Here is a 24,510-nt window from a genome sequence, read left to right as displayed (position 1 = left end):
ACCTCGGCCTCCCAGAGTGCTAGGATTACAGGCGTGAGCCACCGCGCCCGGCCGAGAGTGTCTGTTTTGATAACTGCTGTATCCTTTGTGCCTAGAACAGTGCCTGGTAGATGTTAAGCACTCAGTACATATTTGGTGAATGAATAAATGAATGAATTATAATCCACATTTCTATAAAGCTGTATCGGTTACAAGTATGTCCACATACATGACCTCACTTAACCCTCAGATAATACTATTAATTAGGCCACAGTGTTATTATCTTTACGGAGTCATGGTAACTCAGTGATGTTAAAAATAAGTCACACATCAGAAAATGATGATGCCAGAAAGTAAAAAGGATAATTAAATATTTTAAAATATAGGCCTCTCTACATTGCACCATGCTTTTCCAGGGGCTGAGTGGACAAACAGGGATTCACTAGCAGCGTTGGGGGAGTAGGGAGACAGAAAAAAGAGGGAAGACCCTCTTGGCCTTGGCTGTAATGAACTGTCCTCTGCCTCAGATTCATGACTATTAAATAGACAAATAGGATTTTTCTACCCCATGAAAAGGCACAGTGTTTAATGCAACATGGACTTTCTAATACACTTGCTATGACTCTGTGCTTCTTAAACTGGAGCACATGTATCCCCATGACATCTAAGGATGTAGAAAAGTGTAAGAGAAACCCCAGAATAATCACTAGACCTTTTATAAGGGAGTCACATTACTCAGTGTGCAAATGTGGCAAATACTCTAAAATACTAGCTACATATTAAAAAGTAAATGTAGACATATTGTTCATGAATTTATTCATCAACTACTTACTGCCTATCTATCCATGTATTCAATAACCATGAACATTGTACAAGGCTTCTACTCTTACAGAGTTTATTTTTTACTAGAAGAGACAGATAATGAAGAGATGAGAAATTCAAAGCAATTTTTAAAATAATGCAGGAAAAGTCATAGACATTTTGGGCAGGGGAGGAGTAGGCTCTACTTAGGCTGATCACCTGTGGGGGTGCTCTCATTCGCCCTTTGTACTTGTGAGCAACATACCGAGATGTGCAGGGGTATTTGGGAAGAACATATCGAAATATACAGGACAGAACTTAATGTGAGGACCCAACAGTAGAGACAGGAATTGGGTCACCTGAAACCAAGAGAATACCCTCGATGTTTCTGCTTAAAAGCAGCATTTTCTGTACTATCTACCAAAAGAGCATTGGGCCAGGGCACATTAATGGATATTCACCTAGTAATGGGTGTCCGAGGATAAAAGAGTTGCTTAGGTCCAAAAAATTGGAAAACATTGAGTATTCTATCTCCTTTCGTAGATGCAAAACACACATCAGTCAATGTTCTCAGAAGTCCCTTGGAAACAAATCTCTTTTTTCTCTGTTTAACCATTTGTTTCCTTGATTTACTTGAACCGAGCCTATTTTTTTCCTTCTTAGTGACAAACTGTTCTTGGATATAAGATGCCCCTGGTTATAAGATGTACCATTACTTTATTTTCCACTCAGAGAGAAAAAGAAAACAAACTTCTGCTAATTATAATTGTGAAAGTTTGTCAATTATGAGACACATTCTGATTTGCGAGGTGTTGAGATGTCGACATGAAAAATGCAAAACTTAAAAACTTTAGTTGGTTGGATGGGATCAGATTTGTTCTTAGATACGCCAAGCTCATGGGGCCTTTTTTCTCAGAGCCAGGCTGTGCTGTGATGTCTCTCCCTTGGTGTCTTTTCAAAATCACCATGCAATGGAAATCATGGGATGTTAAGGTTGTGGCTTGGACAGCCCACTGATGAACAAGGCTTTTTGTTCCTCTTCCGTAGTGTAGCATTGGTGCTGTGAAGTGGTGCCCACCAGCGATTGGTGTGTGTGTGTGTGTGTGTGTGTGTGTGTGTGTGTGTGTCAGTTTTGGGTGAGGGCAGGAGGCTTGACGATTAGGAGATAGGGAGCCCTTGCAACTGGAGATTGTCTTGGGACTATGGGATGAGAGCAGAGATGACGCATGTCACTCTTGAGCAGAGGTAGGTAGGTATCTTCCCAGCGAACTAAACTTCATTGAGCACCGGCTCTGAGCCAGGCAGTGCTCTGGGGTCTTTACACAAATAGTCAGTTAATCCTCAAAGCAAAGTTTTGACAGGGAGTTATTGTTACCTTAATTGTACAGGTGTGTTAAAGGAGTCTGTAAGAATGTGTGCTCGGTCCACTGCCATGTGCTTTTGACATGTTGGGTGCAAGGTGTCTGGAGGACATCTCAGTGGAACTATCTAGGACACAGTCTAGTAATATCACCATTTTAACAGACACGTTTTTTTGACAGAAACTTGCATCGCACTTGCTACTCTCTGGACATGCTTTACAAATGCCAGCTCATTTAATCCCAAGACAATCTTCTGAGGTACATAGTATTATCTTCAATTTGTCTACATTTTTAACCTCCATCTCTCATTTATGGAATCTGATGATGATGCACTAGACTAGGCATCTTATGTAAATTAGCTTAATTCAGTCATTCAAGACAAATGTGATTATCTCCATTTTAAGGATCAGAAAACTGAGGCTTGGTAGGTTTGTATAAGTTGACTACTTTCGGATAGCTTTATTTTTATGAATTTCATAAATGCAAGCTTATGTTATGATTAAAAACTATCATCCCATTTGACAAACCAGAAATTAAGGCCCGATAATTTAAGTGACTTGGCCCGTGCCACAGGCCATGAGTCAGTATATTTGATTCCGAATCCCAAATTTTTCCCAATCTTCCTGTTATTTTTCAAACTGTGTTTCACCGGAGGTTTATTTTCAGTCAGTTTCATATGTGAGTTTCTTCACAAGAAGACATGTTATGGGCTGAATTATATCCCACCAAAACTCGTACATCGAAGTCCTGACCTTCACGACCTCACATTGTGACTGTATTTGGAGATAGGGCCTCTAAACAGGTAATTAAGGTAGAATGAGGTTATTAGGACGGGCCCTAATCCAACATAACTGGTGTCTTTATAAGAAGAGGAGATTAGGACACAGACACTGTTGGTGACACCTTGATCTCAGACTTTGAACCTCCAGAACCGTGAGGAAATAAATTTCTGTTGTTTAAACCACCCAGTCTGTGGTGCTCTGTTATGGGAGCCCCGGCAAACTAATACAAACATTAGGTTTCCAAAAGGGAAACAAAAGTGGAAAACCACCATCGTCCTAAATAGTTATGCAGGCTATTCGGACAGAATCTGATTGTTTTCAGAAGTTCCCCAAGCCCAGAGGTCAGATGACTTCCTGGGATAAAAGCCAGCTTCCTCTTGCTGTTACTCCCGTCACTGGTCTGCAGACATTTTTTTTTTCTTCTTCTTCTAACTTCCCCTCTTGTGACAAGGGAGATAAATATTAGAAAAAAAAAGTACAGAATGCTAAGGTTGCCACTCTCACTTCCTCTCACCCCTTAACTGCTTTGAATACAGTGATTGCTACGGGGCACCAGATCGGGAAGAGACGACATCAGTGCCTCAGAGACTCTGCCCGGTTAGGTGGCTACAGGGAGTCATGTTTTCACAGGGCCGCTGCTGCTCTCAGAAAATGCCAGGATGATGTTTCCCTCGCAGCTGGCTGGGAGTCTGATCCCGGCCATGGCCTTCCTCTCCTGCCTGAGACCGGAAAGCTGGGAACCCTGTGTGGAGGTATGTGGTTAGAGCTCACCTGTCAGTTTTCCCTTGCTTCTGCCCAGAACGTCCCACGGTGTGTCCTGATTAGTTTATTGTACGAAAAGAAGTTAAATTACCTTAAAGACTCAAAAAGCCACAGGAACCAAATAATTCATTATTACAGGGCACTAAGAGGAAGCCAATGGGGGCTTGTTCCATTAAGGACTTTTGAGTGATAACAGGGGCTTTAGGTTAGAGAGACCTGTTTAAAATCCCTGCTCTGCGACCTTACCTCTAGGTGACCTTGAAGCAGTTATTAAACCTCTCTGAGACTAGTTTTCACGTCTATAAAAGAATTATAATTATCCCTACTTTGCTAGAGAGTTGTAAGAAGACTGCTTCAGTGCCGTTCCTTTTTGCTGGTGGTTTGAACACTCGGCTTCCAGCAGTCACCCTGCCCCTTTCAATCTCACGAAGAAATGGCTTTTTTGTCTCTCGAGAGAAAGAAAGAACTTTCTAAGTGCTTGTCAGATGACTGCATGCAGCTGTATGGTCCAGAGGATGAAAAAAATAAGAGAATGGAAAAGAAAAGGAGAGAGAGACAGAGAAAGAGGGAGAGACAAAGAGATAAAAAAGAGAAAGAAAAAGATGTAAAATGTTGGCTATTGCAATGGTTTCTCTCTTCACAAAATACCAGCCTGCTGATTGGTAATTTTTCATGGTGGGTCTCTTTGTTTCTCCTCAACCTCTCCAGCCCCTCTTCCCCTGTACAGACTTCACAGTTGCTTAAGAAATCCATAGCAGAACGGGACAGCCCAAGAAAATGGTTTACAGCAAGGCAGGGTCAGAAACTTAGGAGAAGCACAGCCAGCTACTGGAGTCCTGAAGTTGGTGACATGAGAGAAACTGTAATGTTTAGCAAAGACAAATTTATTATCTCAAAGTCCTCCCTTCCTCCAACTCCCCACCCACAGCCCTACTCCTTGCCCTCCTCTCTATTCCACCTGCTGTTAGGTTAACTGGGCTAGATCCTCCAATTAGGGTTACCCTGGGATAAAACCACAGCCACACTTGACTCCTTTTCCCTCCATGCTCCTTATTTTGTTGTCCCCAAAGCCTGTCTGTCCTTGTGCATCCCCTCAGTGCCCCCAGGGGGCGGGGCTTTAGTTCCCCTGGGCTTGATTCCTGGATATAGAGCGGTCCTCTGATTCCATAGGCCCTTTCCTTTAATCCATTCTGCATACTTTTGTTTGTTGTTTAGTTGTTGTTGTTTTCCCTGAGTATTGGATCTAAAACATTACTCTCCTTAAAATTTTTTAATCACTCTCCATTGCCATTAGAACAGTTTCCTACCACAGGGCCTTTGCATGGACTGTTTTCTCTGCCTAGAATGCTTTCCCCCTAGATCAGTGCTGTTCAATGGCAACATTATGAGTCACATTTGTAGTTTTAAATGTTCTGGCAGCTGCTTTAAAAAAAAAAGTAAAAAGAAACATGTGCATTTCATTTTGATAATATTTTTATTTAACCTAGTATATTTAAAATATTTCAAAATCTAATATATACTTAGCTAGTAATAGGATGTTTTACATTCCTTGTTTGGTACTAAGTCTTTGAAATTTAGTATATAGGTTACATTTACCACACATCTCAATTTAGACTGTTCACATTTCTCATGCTCTGTAGCTGTGTAGGGCTAGTGGCTACCATACTGGACAGTACAGCCCTGGTCATTTATATGGTTTAGTCATTTCATTCAAATCTCTGCTTAAATGTCTCCTCAGGGCAGTCCTGCTTGATTGTCCCATGTAGGGCTCCCCAGCCACCCCTTATTTGCCTCTAATTCCCTTATACTGCTTAATTTTTTTTCTAGAACAAACCATGATATATTTTTGTTTATTTATTCATTATCTGTCTTTCCTTTTGGAATGGAATCTGTAAGAAGGCAGGATCGTTGTTGGTTTTATTTATTACTATCTCCCCAGTGCCTAGCACATAGTAGCTGCTCAGTTTATATGAGCTAAATGATAGGAATAATTGCTGCAGGATACAGTCTGAGGCCCTCCTGATCCGGCCAGGGCCTCCCCTCTGACTTCAGTTTCACAACTCGTGGCACTCACTGGCCAATTGAAATTAGTTTTCCGTCCCTTCCTTGCTTAATGCTGCTCTCTCCTTATGAAATATCCTTCTTCCCCTTTCCACACATCCAGGCCTTACTCATTTTTCAAGACCCATTTTGAAATCCTCCCTTCGAAGGAAGTGATTTCTTCCTTCTATGTGTAAACTATGTGTAAACTATGCTGTGTGTAAACTCTAGCATTTATCTCTCTTTTCTCTGGACCCGAGGACATATTTTCCAAGCTTCTTTTATGGCCCTTTTAGACAGCGCTAGTTTTGCTCCTATTTAACTCTTCCTCGAGACCGTGAGTCCCCTGAAGTCTGGAGCCATATCACGTTTGTCTTTGCATTGCCCACAGTGCTTAGCAGAAAATGCCTACAATTTGAACTTAAGCAAACCTCCATTTAATCAGCGATTCAATCTGTTATTCATTTATTTATTCAACAAATATTTGTTGAGCATTAACCATTTGCCAGGCACCATTCTGAGTGCTGGAGATAAAACAGTGAACAAAACTATCAAATCTTACAATCTAGTGCAGGAGATATACAATACATAGAGAACAATCACACAGACATACTAATGTTGGATAGTGATACATCCTGTAAAGGAAAATAAAAGAGGGGAAGAGAAAAGTGCCTGGCACTGGCTTCTTCTATTAGATAGTGCTGCCTTTGAGGCTCCTCTGACAGGTAGCATTTAAGCAGGCATGCAAATGAAATAAAGACCTGCATGTGTGAACTGTGTAACTTTATGCATATTACTTCATCTCTTTGAATTTCTATTTTCTTCATCTTTAAAAGGTTTATTTGAAGATTAAGTTAAAGTATATAACATATAAGAAATATACTGGTATATGGTAAGGGATTAATAATATCTGGTAATAATTAATGTTAACATTTATTGCTCCATTTACGGTGTAGTAGGCTTTGAAATAAGCTCTTTAAACACCTTATCTCATTTAATCCTTTAAACAGATTGTATTAGTTTTAAACAACAGAAAACCAAAATTAGCTGGCTTAAGCAAGGAATTTTGTTGGAGGAAATAGGGAATTCAGAAATTAGATGGGAGGTTAGAGAATTAGGCTTACAAAGAGCGTGGGAAAGTAGGTTAGAAACCAGCACAGGAACCAAGAGAGCAGAAAGCACTTGACCTTATTTAGTAGGTTCCACCACTGTAACCCAGGCACTCTGTAGATTTCCCCCCATTTCTGCACCATTCTGCTCAAAGGCTAATGAGCCAAGAAAGAGAATGCAATTGTCAAAAATTGCGCTCTGGCCAGGGGAGGTCTGGACATCTTGACTGGCAGTCTTTTAAAGGCTGTGCACAATGGGGAATATCTAGAATGATACTGGGTATTTTATTACCTGTATTTTATATATGATAAAATGAGGTTCACTGAGATTAAAAAAAAAAAAAAACCTTTCCCCAAATCTCTCAGGAGAGCTGGTATGAAACCTAGATCCTTTAGACTCCAGAGCCTCAGCCCTTCACCACCTGATTCCACTGCTTCTTGCTAAATGTTGCCATTGCTATAGCAGAGGTTAAAACACTGAGTACATAGTTGGTGCTCTTTCCTTCCTAATCGACAGTAAGACATTTTATAAGTATAAAGTGAGTGGATGAATGGATGGATGGATGGGTAGATGAAAGAAGGTTGGTTAGCTTCTGTGCCTGCAGTAGAGGCCCCCTAGTCTGTGGTCCAGGAGAGGGGAGTTGGGAGTGCACACAGGCAGACACTGCATCTGATGTGTGGTCGTTGCAGGTGGTTCCTAACATTACCTACCAGTGCATGGATCTGAATCTCTACAAAATCCCTGACAACATCCCCTCCTCAACCAAGAACCTGGACCTGAGTTTTAACCACCTGAGGCACTTAGGCAGCCATACCTTCTCCAGTTTCCCAGAACTGCAGGTGCTGGATTTATCCAGGTAATGAATGAGCTTTTACATACTGTACAAGGTAAGATGTTCATTGTTCTCTCATTTCATTCTTGGGTCATAAAGCCCAGTTAGTCGAGTGTTATCTTCATTCACTTATTCATTCATACAGCGATGTCTTACTTGCTATATAACCTTAAGCAAGCCACCTCTATTCTCCAGGTCTTAGTTTTCTCATCTGTGAAATGGGAATTTGGATGAGACTGTTTCTGAGGACAATTCTACTCCTGGATTTTCTTTTAAGTCAGGAGAGAACATTAACTTAAACTCTTTCATGAACAGATATTTAGTGACCCCTTGCTCTATGTTATACACTCTGCTAGGGAACAAGAGTATATTACTATATCACATGTGGCTCTTGTTGTTAAGGAGGCATATCCTCTTGAAAGAGTTGATATGTTAAAGTCGTGGGTATGGTGCTGGGTACAGAGTATACATTTAACAAATGCTATCTAATTCATTTTTTTTGTTTTGTTTTTTGATTTTGAAGCTGAGAAAAGGATGGTGATATATAAGTACATGATAAACTATGTGTAAACTACAGGTTACAAATTGTGTTGTTCAGAAGAGGGGCCTTCTCTGCGGTGGGTAGTTAAGAAAGATTTCATGAACAGAGTGAGATTCAAATAATGTTTGGAATATTGAAAGTAGGGAGGCAGATAGGGAATTAGGAAAAGACAAGTAACTCAAGGAGAGATGTGAAGATCAAAGGAAAACATCTGCTGTGGGCAAAGAATAGTGACTGATACTTTCTTTTCTGATGCAGGAAGTATATCATTTATTGTGGCAGGTGAAGTTATCATGATTTTTGGGGAGGAACTAAATGCTAAAAGGGTTTTCATCATCAGAAGCATTATTAAATAACTGAACTAGATAATAGACCATATTCTCTATAATGGTTTGCAAAAAATGCAGAAATATATATATACATGTATATATATGGCTGGATACTTTGCAGACAGCCCTCATATTTTTATTACAGAAATTCTTGATAAAGACTAAGGTCATAGTATGAAAATCACCTTAAGAGTAGACATTTCTGTAGAAGACTGAGTATTTGATATTTTATACTCTAACTTGGATATTGACAGGGTATAACAAAGGAGGAATGGAACATTTTAAAAGCAGTACCATAAAGTATAGAGCCCTATGTGGGTCAGAAGACCTGAGCCAAGTCCTCCTCCAACATTTATTGTAATCATGTGGCTTGAGGCATGTGACTTCATCTCCCTGAGGCTCAGTTTTCATATCTGTTAAATGAAAATGATGGAACTTATCCTATAGGATTAAATGTGGTAATGAATATTAACATGCTTTCCATATTTAAAACTTTGTAAAATATACTGTAAAAGCATAAAGTATTATTAGTGTACCATTTCATTACATTCTAAATTTCAGTTTTCTGAGTGAAAATTTTGCCCAGAACTGTAGTGAGGTAGATCATCCTTCCCGTTTTTTTTTTTTTTTTAACTTGACATTTTAATGTTTTATACAATTAAATGAATAGTTCTTTTGATGACTGCAGACATGGAAGGCTATTTGGTGGCATTCAGAAACATCACAGTAATGGTGGTTTTCCCAACTGGTATGTAGTCTTCAATAAGAAGTTACTTGTATGAAACTGCTATCAAACCAGTAAGACTGCATTTATACATCCATCGTTTTCAGGATTGTTGGTAACCTGGGCGTATTTCCCCCAGATAACCTTGCCCTCGTGTGTCACAAGGCCCAACTCGCTCACGTTGACCTCAATCACAGTACCTTTAGTAATAACACCCAAAGTTGTATGTAATGGGGATGAGGGATTCTTCTTTACACCAAGTATTGGTAGGCAAAAGGTAGCTTTCAGTTCAGGATGTGTTACATGGGCCTTCTTGAAACGTAAGCCCATTGGCCTAATGAATCTTTCATATTTAGGTGGTTTTCTTGTAAAGCCATCTCCAACAAAGCAGACTTTAGTAACCATCCTCCTCCATGCCTTTTTCTTTCTCTTTCCTGTTCGAATAACTTTTAATACTTCTGTTTCTCCCTGGGCACGAACTTTGGGCAGAGGGACTTCCCATTTTCCCGCTTTCTCTTTCCGTTTTTGTTTAATCATATTGGAAAGTACTTTGGCTCAGGACTGTCCCTCTCTGTCCAGAAGATAGGCAGGTACTGCTCCCTGTGGAGTCTTTTCATCATTCTTTTGTTTGGTGTTTCTCTTTCCATGCATCTTGATAGTCTTTTTCATTTGTATTTTCTCAGCATGGCGCTGCTTATCGTAGAGCTTAGCCTTCAGACCAATCATCTTCTTTGCTTTCTTCAATCATTCATGAGCCTCTCGACTTTCCTTTTTTCTCTTTTTCTCATGGTAATCCAAACGATACATTTAGCATTTACGGTGTAATTCAATATGTTCATTTTGTGGCATGGTGACGGCCGCAGAGCCACCGGTCGCAACCTCTCCGGCACGAAGAAGCTCTCAATCTCGGGGTCTCAAGAGATCCACGCGCGGCTCAACGCAGGCCGCGACAGGAAAGGGCTTCCCGTTTTTTTAAAATAAAAAAATAGTTTTTCATCAACAATCTCTTATAATTCATTTTTGATCCACCATTTACCCAAGAAACTTGGCTCAGAAGCCTTAAATATGAGCTTAGAAAGAAGACAGCTTTCCCTCTGGTTAGCCCACGGAACATTCCAAATTCGGGCAAGGACAAACAATAGCACAGTAGGCATCCTTTGCCTTTTCATACAGTGTTCACATATAGCAACTCGACTAGTCCTCTGAGAGTCCTTTGTGCTAGACCAGGCAGCCTTTTTTCCCAGTCTATGGAAATCTGTCTATCTACCTATCTATCTATCCATCATCTATCTATATCTATCTATTTTCCTTTTAAAGATGAGAAAACCAAGTGAAATGAACAGAAACTTTTCAAAAGAAGACAGAATAATGGCCAGCAAACATATAAAAAAATGCTCAACATCTCTAATCATTAGAGAAATACAAATCAAAACCACAATGAGGTATCACCTAACCCTGGTGAGATTGGCCTCTATCAAAAAAACACAAAACAACAAATGTTGGCGAGGATGTGGAGAGGCAGGAACACTTCTACACTGTTGGTGGGACTGTAAGTTAGTGCAGCCTCTGTGGAAAAGAATTTGGAGATACCTCAGAGAGCTAAAAATAGAAATACCATTTGATCCAGCAATAGTACTATTAGGCATCTACCCAAAAGAGCACAAAACATTCTACGATAAGGACATCTGCACCCGAATGTTTATGGCAGCACAATTCACTATTGCAAGAATGTGGAAACAACCCAAGTGCCCATCAATCCATGAGTGGATTATCAAAATTTGGTATATGTTCACAATGGGATATTACTCAATCATAAGAAATGACAGTGATCTAGCACCTCTTACACTTTCCTGGATTAAACTTAAGCCCATTATCCAAAGTGGGGCACCACAAGAGCAGAAGAACGGGATCCATTTGTACTCACCATGAAATTGGTATTAACTAATCAACACATAAATGCACATATCAGAACAACATCTATTGGATGCTGGGGAAGGGGGAGGGCGGCGGGAGGAGGGGGGAGCAGGGAGGAGGGGAGGGGTGTTTGTATACACAAGGAGGGCAATGCGCACTACCCGAAGGATGGACATATTTGAAACATGGACTTGGGGGCGAGGAACCAAGGGCAACACACGTAACCTAAACATCTGTACTACGGGGAGGGCGGCGGGAGGAGGGGGGAGCAGGGAGGAGGGGACGGGTGTTTGTATACACAAGGAGTGCAATGCGCACTACCCGAAGGATGGACATATTTGAAACACGGACTTCTGGGGGTGGGGGGAACCAAGGGCAACACACGTAACCTAAACATCTGTACACCCATAATTTGCTGAAATAAAAAAATAAATAAATAAAGATGAGAAAACCGAGCTTGGAGACTTTAAGTGACTTGTATACATTCACTTAGCTTGTTGGCAGCAGACCAGGAATTCAAGTTCACATCTCCTGCATCTAAGTTAAATGTTCTCATCTTAATACTCTATTTCTCTAATGTGATGATCACTGTGTAATAAGATACAGACACAGCAAGACCCTTCCAGACCTCGCTTAGGGTAATGACTTCCAGTTTCGTCCAACTTGCTGCAAAAGACATTATTTCATTCTTTCTTATAGCTGAGTAGTACTCCATGGTACCTATATACTACCTTTTCTTTATCCATTCATCAGTTGATGGGCACTGAGGTTGATTTCACATCTTTGCAATTGTGAATTGTGCTATGATAAATATTTGGGTGCTAGTGTCTTTTTTGTTAAATGATTTATTTTCCTTTGGGTAGATTACCCAGTAATGGGATTGCTGGATTGAATGGTAGGGCTACATTTAGTTCTTTGAGGAATCTCCCCATTGTTTTTTATAGAGGTTGTACTTGTTTACATTCCCACCAACAGTGTATAGTATTCTCTTTTCACTGCATCTGCACCAATATCTATTATTTTTTGACTTTTTAGTAATAGCCATTCTGACAGGAGTAAGGTGGTTTTTAATTTTCATTTTCCTGATGATTAGTGATGTTGAGCATTTTTTCATATGTTTGTAGGCCATTTATATATCTTCTTTTGAAAAATGTCTGTTCACATCTTTTGCCCACTTTTTAATAGGGTTATTTGCTAGGTCTTTTCTTGCTGATTTGTTTGAGTTTTTTGTAGATTCTGGATATTAGTCCTTTGTTGGATGTGTACTTTGCAAATATTTTCTCCCATTCCGTAGGTTGTCTATTTACTCTGTGGATTATTTCTTTTACTGTGCAGAAACATTTTAGTTTAATTAAGTCCCATTTATTTATTTTTGTTTTTGTTGTATTTGCTTTTGAGATCTTAGTCATAAATTCTTTGCCTATGCCAATGTCCAGAACAGTGTTTCCTAAGTTTTCTTTTACAGTTTTTACGGTGTCAGGTCTTTCATTTAAGTATTCAATAGATTGTGAGTTAATTTTTGTATGTGGTGAGAAATAAGGATCCAGTTTCATTCTTCTGCATATGGCTATCCAATTTTCCCAGCACCACTTATTGAATAAGACATCATTTCCCCAGTGTATGTTTTTGTCTGCTTTGTCAAAGATCAGTTGGTTGTATTTTTGGGTTGTCTATTCTGTTCTATTGATCTATGTGTCTACTTTTATTCCAGTATTGTGCTGTGTGAGCTACTATAGCCTTGTATAATTTGAAATTAGGTAATATGGTACCTCCAGATTTGTTCTTTTTGCTTAGGATTGCTTTGGCTATTCAGGCTGTTTTTTGCTTCTAAATGACATTTAGCACTGTTTTATCTAATTCTGTGAAAAATGACATTGGTATTTTGATGGGAATTGTATTGAATCTGTAAATCACCTTGCACAATATGGACATTTTATTAATAACAATATTGAGTCTTCCAATCTATGGGCATGGGCTGTTTTTTCATTTGTTTATGTCATCAATGATTTCTTTCCTAAGTGTTTTGTAGTTCTCCTTGTAGACATCTTTCACTTCCTTATTTAAGTATTTTCCTAGATATTTTATTTTTTTTGTAGCTATTGTAAGTGGTATTGAGTTCTTGATTCAATTCTCAATTTGGCTATTATTAGTGTACAGAGATGCTACTGATTTGTATACTTTAATTTTGTAATTTGAGATTTTACTGAATTTATTTATCAATTCCAGGATTCTTTTGGAGGAGACCTTAGGGTTTTCTAGATCTAAGATCATATCATCAGCAAATTGGGATAGTTTGACCTCCTCTTTTCCTATTTGGATACCCTTTATTTTTTTCTCCTGTCAGATACTCTGGCTAGCACTTCTAGTACTATGTTGAATAGAAGCGATGACAGTGGGCATCTCTGTTTTGTTCCAGTTCTCAGGGGCAGTGTGTTCAACTTTTCCCCATTCAGTATGATGTTGGGTATGGGTTTGTCATATATGGCTTTTATTATTCTGAGGTATGTTCCTTCTATGCCTAGTTTGTTGAGGGTTTTTATAATGAAGTGGTGCTGGATTTTATCGAATGCTTTTTTTTTTGCCTCTATTGAGATGATCGTATGATTTTAATTTTTAATTCTGTTTATGTGGTGAATCACGTTTATTGATTTGCATATGTTCAACCATCCTTGCATTTCTTGGATGAAATTCACTTGCTCATGATGAATTATTTTTTTTGATGTGCTGTTGGATTCAGTTTACCGGTATTTTGTTGAGGATTTTTGCATCTGTGTTAATGAATGATATTGGTCTGTAGTTTTCTTTTTTGTTGTTGTTGTGTCTTTTCCTGGTTTGGTATCAGGGGAATACTGGCTTCACTGAGTGAGTTAGGAAGGATTCCCTTCTTCTCCATATGTAACAGTTTCAGTAGGATAGGTACTAGTTCTTCATTGTATGTCTGGTAAAATTTGGGTGCAAATCTGTCTGGTCCTGGGCTTTTTTTTTTTTTCTGTTGGGAGATTTTTTATTACTGATTCAACCTTGGTAGTCATTACTGGCTTGTTCAGGATTTCTGTTTCTTCCTGATTTAAGTTTGGGAAGTTACGTATTTTCATAAATTTATCTATTTCCTCTAGATTTTCAAGTTTGTGTATATAGAAGTATTCATAGTAGTCTTGGATGATCTTTTGTATTTCCATGGTATACAATATTGTAGTGTTTCCTTTTTCATTTCTGATTGAGCTTATTTGAGTATTTTCTCTTTTCTTGGTTAACCTAACTAGTGGTCTATCGATTTTGTTTATCCTTTCAAAGAACCATCTTTCCATTTCATTGATCCTTTTTTTTATTTCAATTTTATTTAGGTCTGTTCTTATCTTTGTTATTTCTTGTCTTCTGCTAGCTTTGCGTTTGGTTTGTTTTTATTTTACTACTTCCTTGAGGTGTGACATTAGGTTGTTAATCTTTCTGTCTTTTCAATGTAGACATTTAATGCGATCAACTTCCCTTTTCATCTTGTTTTTGATGTATCCCAGAGATTTTTGGTAGCTTGTGTTGCTATTGTCATTCAATTTAAAAATTTTTTTGATTTCTACCTTACTTTCATTGTTAACCCATAGATCATTCAGCAGCAGGTTGTTTAATTTCCATGTATTTGTATAGCTCTGAGAGTTCCTCTTGGAATTGATTCTATTTTTATTTCCCTGTGATCTACAAAGATACATGGTATGATTTCAAATTTTTTTAAGTTGGCTGAGACTTGTTTTGTGGCTAAGATATTATCAATCTTGCAAAATGTTCCATGTGCTGATGAGAAGAGTGTATATTCTGTAGTTTTGGGGTAGGTTAGGTTAGGTTCATTTGTTCTAGAGTCCTTTTTAAGTCTAGTATTTCTTTGTTGGTTTTCTGTCTCAATGATCTGTCTAGTTCTGTCAGTGTAGTGTTAAAGTTCCTGCACTATTATTATATTGCTGTTTATTTCATTTTTTAAGTCTAGTAGTATTTGTTTTATGAACCTGGTGTCTCTGGTGTTAGATGCATATATGTTTAGGATTGTTATATCTTCTTATTGAATTGATCTCTGAATCATTATATAATGACCATATTTGTGTTTTTCTTTTTAATATTGTTGAATTAAAGTGTATTTTATCTGATATAAGAATAGCTACTCCTACTCACTTTTCATTTTCATTTGTTTCCCACCCTTACTATGAGACTCTACGAGTTAAATGGGTTCCTTGGAGACAGCAGATATTTGGATTATTCTTTTTTAAATCCATGCCATCGATCTATATCTTTTAAGTGGGAAATTTGACTGTTTACACTCAACGTTAATATTTATAAGTGAGATATGGTTCTAGTCATCATGTCTTCTGTTACCTAGTTGTTTTATATTCTCCCTTGTGTTACTGTTTCATGTGAGCTATGAATTTTTACTTTTAAATGTTTTTACACTGGTGAGTGTCAACTATACTTTTTGGTCTTTAGAGCATTTGTGGGCATTTCTTGTAGGACAGGTCTAGTGGTGACAAATTCCTTTAGTGTTTACTTGTCTGAGAAAGATTTTATTTCTCCTTCATTTATGCAGGACACAAAATTCTTGGCTGATAATTATTCTGTTTAAGAAGACCAAAGATGGGACCCCAATCCCTTCTTGCTTGTAAGGTTTCTGCTGAGAAGTCTGCTGTTATTCTGATGGGTTTTCATTTGTAAGTTGCTTGATGCTTTTGTCTCACGGTAGAATTTTCTCCTTCACTTTGACTTTCGTAAGACTGATAACTATGTGTCTTGGTGATTTTATTTGTCTACTTGCATTGTAAAGAAAATACTTGAGGCTGGGCAATTTATATAGAAAAGAACTTTATTTAGCTCATAGTTCTGCAGACTGTACAAGAAGCATGGCACCAGTATTTGCTTCTGGTGAGAGCTTCAGGGAACTTCCAAACAAGGTGGAAGGTGAAGGGGTAGCAGACATGTCACACGATGAGAGCAGGAGAAAGAGAGGAGGTGGTGACAGACTCTTTTAAACAATCAGCTCTCGTGTATACTAATAAAGTGAGAACCCATTCATTACTGTGGGGAGGGCACCAAGTCATTCTTGAGGGATATGTCCCCATAACCCAAACACCTCCCAAAAGGCCCTACATTCAACACTGGGGATCAAATTTCAATGTGAGATTTGAAGGGACCAAACATCTGAGCCATATCAGTGGTTTTCTATTTGTAATAAGTCTTCCAGAAGTTCATTGATCTTGTATCTGGATGTCTAAATCTCTAGTAAGACCAGGGAAGTTTTCCTTCATTATTCCCTCAAATAGGTTTCCATACTTTTTCTTCTCCCTCAGGGATATCTATGATTCTTATATTTGGGTATTTTACAAAACTCCCAATTTATCAGAGCCTTTGTTCATTTCTCTTGATTTTTTTTTCTTTATTTTTGACTGACTGGGTTGAATTGAAAGCCTTGTCTTTAAGTTGTGAAATTCTTTCTTCTACTTGTTCTAGTCTATTGTTAAAACTTTCCACTGTGTTTTTAAATTCCCTAAATGACTCTTTCATTTTCAAAAGTTGTGTTTTTTTAAAATATCTAACCCTTCAGTGAATTTTTCATTCATGTCCTAAATTATTTGTGTGTGTGTGTGTGTGTGTGTGTGTGTGTGTGTGTGTGTGTGTGTTGGTTTTCACCTTTCTCATCAATCCCATTGAGCTTACTTGTGATCCATATTTTGAATTCTACATCCGACGTTTCAAAAATTTCCTTTTGGTTGGAGTTCATTACTGGAGAGTAAGTGTGATCCTTTGGTAGGGTGTTAAAACAGCCTGTTTTTTTTTTTGTTTTTTTTTTTAATATTGCCAGAGTTCTTATGCTGGTTCCTTCTCATCTGGAACCTCTTCCCTCAGCTAAACACAGATAGCTTTGTGGTTCACCTGTTCTCTTCTTCCAGAAACTCTGCTTCTCAGTGTAGAGAGGGAGTGGTATGCTGCCTTTTGGCTCATGCAGGTAGGTACCCACTGTGGTGTCCCTGGCAATTTGGGTCAATTGGACCTCAGACCCCTGAAAGAGTGTTCAAGTGCCAGCAGTGGTGGGCTAGGTCAGCTGATCCCCAGTCCCCTGGCCCCTGAGTGGCATGCTTGTGTCCTGGGGGGACCAGACTGGACTGGCAAACTTGCCCTCAAGCCTCCCTCAGTTCAGTGTTAGTTGTGATAGTGAAGGGTGGGGTGACCTGCTCTGGAAGAATGCTCAGGTAAGAGAAGGGGTGATACACTGTGAGCCTTAGACAGGAGGGCCCTTTGTGACAAGATCAACAGAGGCAGGCAGCTGTGGGGTGCACAAGCCACTCACATTGCCCTCTCTTGGCAGTGACAGTGGTGTCTGTCCTTTGGGGCCTCAAAAACTCCCAGATTCCCAGATCGCACCCTGGCCCAACTGCAGCAGAAGTGGTAGAGGCAGCTCAACCTGCTTTGTGCAGGGCTAGCAGACTGGCTGTGGGCTGTGGCTGAAATGCTCCGGCGAGTGAGGTGTAGATTTGCCAGATACTTGCCTCCAGTGAGGGTAGGCGTCTCCCAGAAGAGACAGGTAGGTCAGGGAGAGGACTGCTATCCCCACACTCCCTCAGAAGAGGCAGTATATTTTGTCCTTTGGGCACATAAAAGTGCTTGCTGTAGCTTTTTAGAGAGAAAAGAGTGAGCCCTAAGATCTGGGCAAAGCCTGGAAGTAATAGGTGCTCTGTCAGAGGTGGGGCAGCCATACTCAATTGCCCTGACTTAATCATCCCCTGTGAAATCCTCACTGGTCCCAAACCTATACAGCTGCAGTTGCCTTGGCAGCAGTGGGTGAGGAACAGGAGGAGGAGGAGAAGGCCCTGAGTAATGGGGAGCTGGTGCCCTGGTCCCCTTTGACCTGAGGGACCCTCTGACATTCTGCACTCTCCTTTCAGCTGGAAGTGGCCCACCTGGAATGTCCAAGATCTGGGAGACCCACAGTTCTGCTGAGACCCACCAGTCCCCCTAAGGCTGCTGAAGTCCAAATGGGTGTTGGGAAGCATTGACTGTGGACCAGTGATGTTGAGCCCCAGGGGCTGAGATTCCTGGGTCAGGACAGCTGTAAAAATGCTGCCTGTCTGTGAAGTGAGGGAAATGAGCCTCATCCTCTGTGCAGAACCTGGGTGTAGTGAACAGAGTACTTTTGGGGGTGCACCCCCAATGCAAGCTTACAACTGGTCATCCTACAGTACTCCCACTCCAAAAGCTCATGCTTGGGAGCAGAGGTGGCTGTGTCTGCAGCATTGGGTGGTTGGAAGAGGGGAGGTCCCCGTCTCCACGGCTCTTCCTGGGTTCTGGTGCTGCTTCTTACTCTGGGGTAGGTACACTCTCCCACCCTATGGACTCCTCTCTGCACTTGTGTCTCCCCTGGGAGGGTGAAGACAACTTCGGATCACTAGCCAGGGGTTCTCTGGTGCAGAAAAGTGCACATTCCTCCTTCCTCTGTTCTAAAAAGTGTTTGCAGCACTACCCAGTTCCCTTGGGGCAGTCCACCCTACGGGCCAGAACTTGAGGAATATGGTTGCTTTCCTGTGTCTCCCTGTTTCTTTGGGGTTGCCATAGTCAAAGTAGGTGCCATCTCTGCTTGGGCCCGTGGTTGGGGGAAGTGACCCTGTGTTGGCCCACACCCTGGTGCTCTGCTCCCAAGAAGCTCTCAGTTGCTGATGGCAGCAGCACCTGGGTAGAAGGGCTCTGGGAGAGACTGGGCACTGGCAGACTGTCACAGGTGTGAGTGGAGGGAAGGTGAACACTCTCGCCTATCCTTTCCACTGGACTCTGAATTCCTTGGGGGTCAGTTTCTGCCAAAATCTTGCTCCTTGTTCTGCTCCACAACTTTTTTCCTGTGGGATCTCTGGTAAGGGTAATTTCTGGCACCTTTCTCTCAGTATCTCACCTGGGCTATGCTTTTCCACTTGAAATATTTTCTTATTTTGGGAATGATCTGGTGACAAATGTCTCCAGTTGGCCACCTCCTCCCTCCTGGAGTGTTCTTTCTATTGCACCCACTACTCTCTATCCAGTTTGTAATAAATAATAAAAGCTTTTTATTAAATCAAAATGCTTTTATTATCCAGGAACGTCCTGAAGGGGACAGGACAGGTGGGGAACATTGTAAATGTAATTCCGCCTGGATTAAGATAGGACTTATACGTAAATCGTAACTGACATGCACCTGCAATGCTAACAGGAGTAGATCATTAGCTTTGCTGGCTGCATAGGGGCCTTGTCTCTAGGACATCCATATGAACACTGTATGTAGCATGGCTTCCATTTCTCTTGGGATAAATTCAAAACATTTTATCTGGCCTGTAAACCTCTGCCTTATTTGGAACCTTCTTTCTCCACAACCCCATCTCACACCCTTCCATTTTCTTCTCTGTACTCCGGCCATAGAAGCTGTTCTTGGTTCCTCCACGAGTCATAGCTGCTGCCTACCTTGGGGCTTTTGTATTTGTTGTTCACTTCACCTTCTTTTCTCATTAACTCATATTCATCTTTCAAATTTCAATTTAAGCATTCTCAGAGAAACCTACTTTGATCCCCCTAGTCTGGTCCATTGTCTAGACGCATACTCGCATAATACACTTTCCTTTTCTTCCACAAAACTCACTCCCGTCACCTGTTACTAGCACTCACCTGTTATCATGACAACTTTCAAGTGTCTGGACTATCTAGTTATCTATATACAGAACTTTTCGTAGCTATTAAGGGTATCCATGACACTTAGGTGTAATTTTTTTTTTTGGAATTGACATTTACCAGTCATTTATCATGTCTAACAACTAACAACTACCCATATGATCTGTACCAATCAGATGTATAATCACAATTATGTGTGGCAGGAAATAGCTAAACTTGATCCAAGGCTATTACATACTCTATCAACCACGCAATCTTTATATATCCCACTTATTGATCTTTAACTGATTTCCTCTTGATGGATTTGCTGCCTCTGCTTAGCATGTATGCCTAGTGTGATTAAAAAGAGTTTATCATTGCAGCTGGTATGATGATACTGAATCTGTGGGGCTTCTTATTTGTTCATACCATCATTATCTGTCCTGCTTGGTGTCTCTGCCTTTGCGCAATAATAAGGCACATCACATCTGTATGAAGAGCTGGATCACTAGGATTGTTATTCTATCTTAGGTTTTTATTCTGCAGAAATATTACATAGTCTGTATTTTTTTCCCTGTAGGTGTGAAATCCAGACGATTGAAGATGATGCATATCAGAGCCTAAACCATCTTTCCACCTTGATATTGACAGGAAACCCTATCCAGAGTTTAGCCCTAGGAGCCTTTTCTGGACTGTCAAGTTTACAGAAGCTGGTGGCCGTGGAGACAAACCTAAACTCTCTAGAGAACTTTCCCATTGGACATCTCAAAAGCTTGAAGGAGCTTAATGTGGCTCACAATTTTATCCATTCTTTCAAGTTACCTGAATATTTTTCTAACCTACCCAAGCTGGAGCACTTGGACCTTTCCAAAAATAACATTCAAAATATTTATCATAAAGACTTGCACGTTCTACATCAAAATTCTTCACTCAATCTCTCTTTAGACCTGTCCATGAACCCTATAAACTTTATTCAACCTGGTTCCTTTAAAGGAATTAGGCTCCATGAACTGACTTTGAGAAGTAATTTTGATAGTATGAATATAATGAAAGGTTGTATTCAAGGTCTGGCTGGTTTAGAAGTCCATCGATTGGTTTTAGGAGAATTTAAAAACGAAAGGAACATGAAAGATTTTGACAAGTCTGCCCTGGAGGGACTGTGCAATTTGACCATTGAAGAATTCAGTTTAGCAAACTTAGAAGAAAGTCTAAAAGATGCTGATTTATTTCATTGTTTGACAAATGTTTCTGCAGTTTCCCTGGTGAGTTTGGGTTTAAACCATCTAAAAGGCTTTTATAATAATTATGGATGGCGATCTTTAGAATTAGTTAACTGTGATTTTGAACAATTTCCCACATTGGAGCTCTTTTCTCTTCAAAGGTTTATTTTAACTGAGAACAAAGATGGGCTCACTTTTGCAGAAGTTAAGCTACCAAGCCTTGAGTATCTAGATCTCAGTAAAAATGGCTTGAGTTTCAAGGGTTGCTGTTCTCATACTGATTTTAAGACAAACAGACTGACACATTTAGATCTGAGCTTCAATGGTGTTATTACCATGGGTTCAAACTTCCTGGGCTTAGAAGGACTACAACATCTGGATTTCCAGCATTCCAATTTGAAACAGACTAGTGATTTCTCAGTATTCTTATCACTCAGAAACCTCCGTTACCTTGACATTTCTTATACTCACATCCGGGTTGTCTTCCATGGCATCTTTGATGGCTTGGTCAGTCTTGAAGTCTTGAAAATGGCTGGCAATTCTTTCCAAGACAATGTCCTTCCAGATGTCTTCAAAGAAATGACTAACTTGACTTTCCTGGACCTCTCTGAGTGTCAACTGGAACAGGTGACCCAGGAAGCCTTTAACTCACTCTCCAGTCTTCGATTACTAAATATAAGCCACAACAACCTCTTATCACTGGATATGCTTCCTTATAAGTCTCTCCAATCCCTCCATGTTCTAGATTGCAGCTTCAATCGCATAGTGGCTTCCAAAAACCAAGAACTACAGCATTTTCCAAGTAGTCTAGCTTTCTTAAATCTTACTCAGAATGACTTTGCTTGTGTTTGTGAACACCAGAGTTTCCTGCAGTGGGTCAAGGACCAGAGGCAGCTCTTGGTGAAAGCTGAACAAATGGTATGTGCGACACCTTTAGATATGCAGGGCATACCTGTGCTGAGTTTTAGGAACACCACCTGTCAGATAAGCAAGACCATAATTAGCATGTCAGTGGTCACTTTCCTTGTGGTATCCGTTGTAGTTGTTCTGGTCTATAAGTTTTATTTTCACCTGATGCTTCTTGCTGGATGCAAAAAATATGGTAGAGGTGAAAGCACCTATGATGCCTTTGTCATCTACTCGAGCCAGGATGAGGACTGGGTGAGGAATGAGCTAGTAAAGAATTTAGAAGAAGGGGTGCCCCCTTTTCGGCTTTGCCTTCACTACAGAGACTTTATTCCCGGTGTTGCCATCGCTGCCAACATCATCCAGGAAGGTTTTCACAAAAGTCGGAAGGTTATTGTTGTGGTGTCCAATCACTTCCTCCAAAGCCGCTGGTGCATCTTTGAGTATGAGATTGCTCAGACCTGGCAGTTTCTGAGCAGTCGTGCTGGTATCATCTTCATTGTCCTGCAGAAGGTGGAGAAGTCCCTGCTCCGGCAGCAGGTGGAGCTGTACTGCCTTCTCAAGAGGAACACGTACCTGGAATGGGAGGACAGTGTCCTGGGGCGGCACATCTTCTGGAGACGACTCAGAAAAGCCCTGCTGGATGGTAAACCATGGAGTCCAGAAGGGACAGAGGATGCAGAATGACACCAGCGAGAAGCAACAACTTCTACCTGCAGAGGAGAAAACTGAGGTGCTTCTTGCCCAGCCAGACTCTACGCTTCTTCAGTTCACAAGTATGGAATTCTGCAACATGCCAGGCACTATGCTGAAGGCAAGTGATTCAATGGTGTTCAAGATACCCAGGACTGCTAATCTCATGGAACATATAGTGCAGTGCAGAGGGAATAAATTCTGGGCTAAAATATAGAACCTTCCCGGTGGACATTTCAACCAACTCAGCCAAGGAGTCCATGACAGACAGACAAAGTCACTTCAACTCTTCCTCCATCAACCTGAATAAGAACTAAGAGACTGGGCCCCAGGGAAAGCAGAAAGGGACACTGTTCTTCTCCTGAGTCTTTTGAATGGAAATTTCATTATGCATTACTTTTTAGCCATCTTAAAATAGTTTTGGTAGTTTGAACGGAACCGGGTGTTTGCTCACTTTTCTCCTTTCTATTGAATATAATTTAAATTCTGCTTGATGACTCAAAAGCCTCCTGGTTCAGGATGCTCCTTCCATTTAAAGTCAGTTTTCGTGCAAAGGTTAAAATTGTGCGGTTAATTCCTAAGGAAACCTGATTAACACATGTTTGCAAACATCCTGGTCATTTCTTACCATGTTCTATTTATTAACTAATAATTCTTGATACATTTTTGTTTTTATATATATCCAGTTTTCATTTTTCATGTCTTGTCTAGAAGCCCATGTCATAAATAAGGTTGCTAGAGACGTGCTGGAAATATCCATATTTAACCACTATTTTTCAAGCAAGTATGTAAAATACACTCTGTCACTTTGTCACTTGATGTCATTCTAAAGTTATTACCTACTAAGTTATGACTGTCATGGATGCAGCATTAAATAATTTGGTTGAAAGGGGCACTTAAAAAAAAAAAAAAAACAAAACATGGGGAGAAAAATCTAACTTCCTGGTCTTATAATGAGCGATTTGTGGTAGAAGCGGGAAGAGAAGTGAGATGACCTCAGGAGGTCACCTTTTCTTGACAGTTCCAGAAACACATGAGCTGATATGGCTGGGGTGGCCCCACGAAATGAGTTGCAGCAGTGTTGTTTGACGGACCTTCGAATTCCTTCGGGGAGATAGGGAAGACCGGGACTCCTGCCCTGCACCCTCCCCACTGCCAGGAGACCTGCCTGTGAAGGGACTCAGGAGGGGTAGAGCACATCTTTGTCTCCTGCTGGGCTTTGCTCCCTGCCCACATTTTGGGAAGGGTGGATGTTGTCATTGAGAAAATCTTGTGTCCGGAGTTAGTGGGGCTCCTAGGAAGTTCCCCGAAAAACATGTTCACCCAGCTTCCCCAGAAATGATACATTCAAAGACAGAACAATGAGGACATCATAGGGGAAATGCAAATCAAAGACACACTGAGATATCACCTCTTACCAGTTAGAATGGCTACTATCAAGAAAAAGATAATACGTGTTGAGGATGTAGAGAAATTAGAACCTTCCTATGCTGTTGGTAGGAAGGTAAAATGGTGTAGCCATTACGGAAAACACTACAGAGTTTCCTCAAAAATGAAAATAGAAGTACTATGTGGTTCAAAAATCTTACTTCTGGGCATATACCCAAAAGTATTGAAATCAGTATCTCAAAAAGATGTCTGCACTCTCATGTCCATTGCAGCACTATGCGCAATAGCCAAGTTACGGAAACAACCCAAATATGCACTGAAAACTAAATGGATGAATAAAATGTGTTATATACATACATTGGAATATTATACAGCCTAAAAAATAAGGAAATCCTGTCATTTGTGACAACATGGATAACCTGAAAGTCATTATGCTAAGTAAAATAAGACAGTCACTGAGTGACAAATACTGCCTGATTTCACTTAT

The 24,510-nt window shown here is 40.2% G+C and overlaps 1 protein-coding gene and 1 pseudogene across 2 annotated transcripts; one reads left to right on the top strand and one right to left on the bottom strand.

Annotated features, from left to right (window-relative positions):
* The first annotated feature begins 3,437 nt into the window (after positions 1 to 3,437).
* On the top strand, positions 3,438 to 24,039 carry TLR4 (toll-like receptor 4). Its single transcript, XM_012664443.1, has 3 exons — positions 3,438 to 3,675; positions 7,525 to 7,691; positions 20,396 to 24,039. Exons 1-3 carry the CDS (start codon positions 3,583 to 3,585, stop codon positions 22,626 to 22,628), a joined length of 2,493 nt encoding a protein of 830 aa, XP_012519897.1. The 5' UTR covers positions 3,438 to 3,582; the 3' UTR covers positions 22,629 to 24,039.
* LOC105826456 lies at positions 9,155 to 10,110 on the bottom strand (annotated as a pseudogene). Its single transcript, XR_001138314.1, has one exon. The product of XR_001138314.1 is annotated as a ribosome biogenesis protein NSA2 homolog pseudogene (transcript).
* Positions 24,040 to 24,510: the final 471 nt, after the last annotated feature.

This window comes from Propithecus coquereli, unplaced genomic scaffold (genome assembly GCF_000956105.1).
Source record: "Propithecus coquereli isolate 6110/MARCELLA unplaced genomic scaffold, Pcoq_1.0 Scaffold89, whole genome shotgun sequence".
NCBI classification, from domain to species: domain Eukaryota; kingdom Metazoa; phylum Chordata; class Mammalia; order Primates; family Indriidae; genus Propithecus; species Propithecus coquereli.
Note: the sequence above shows the minus strand (reverse complement) of the source record. Positions and strands in the feature narration are given on the sequence as shown.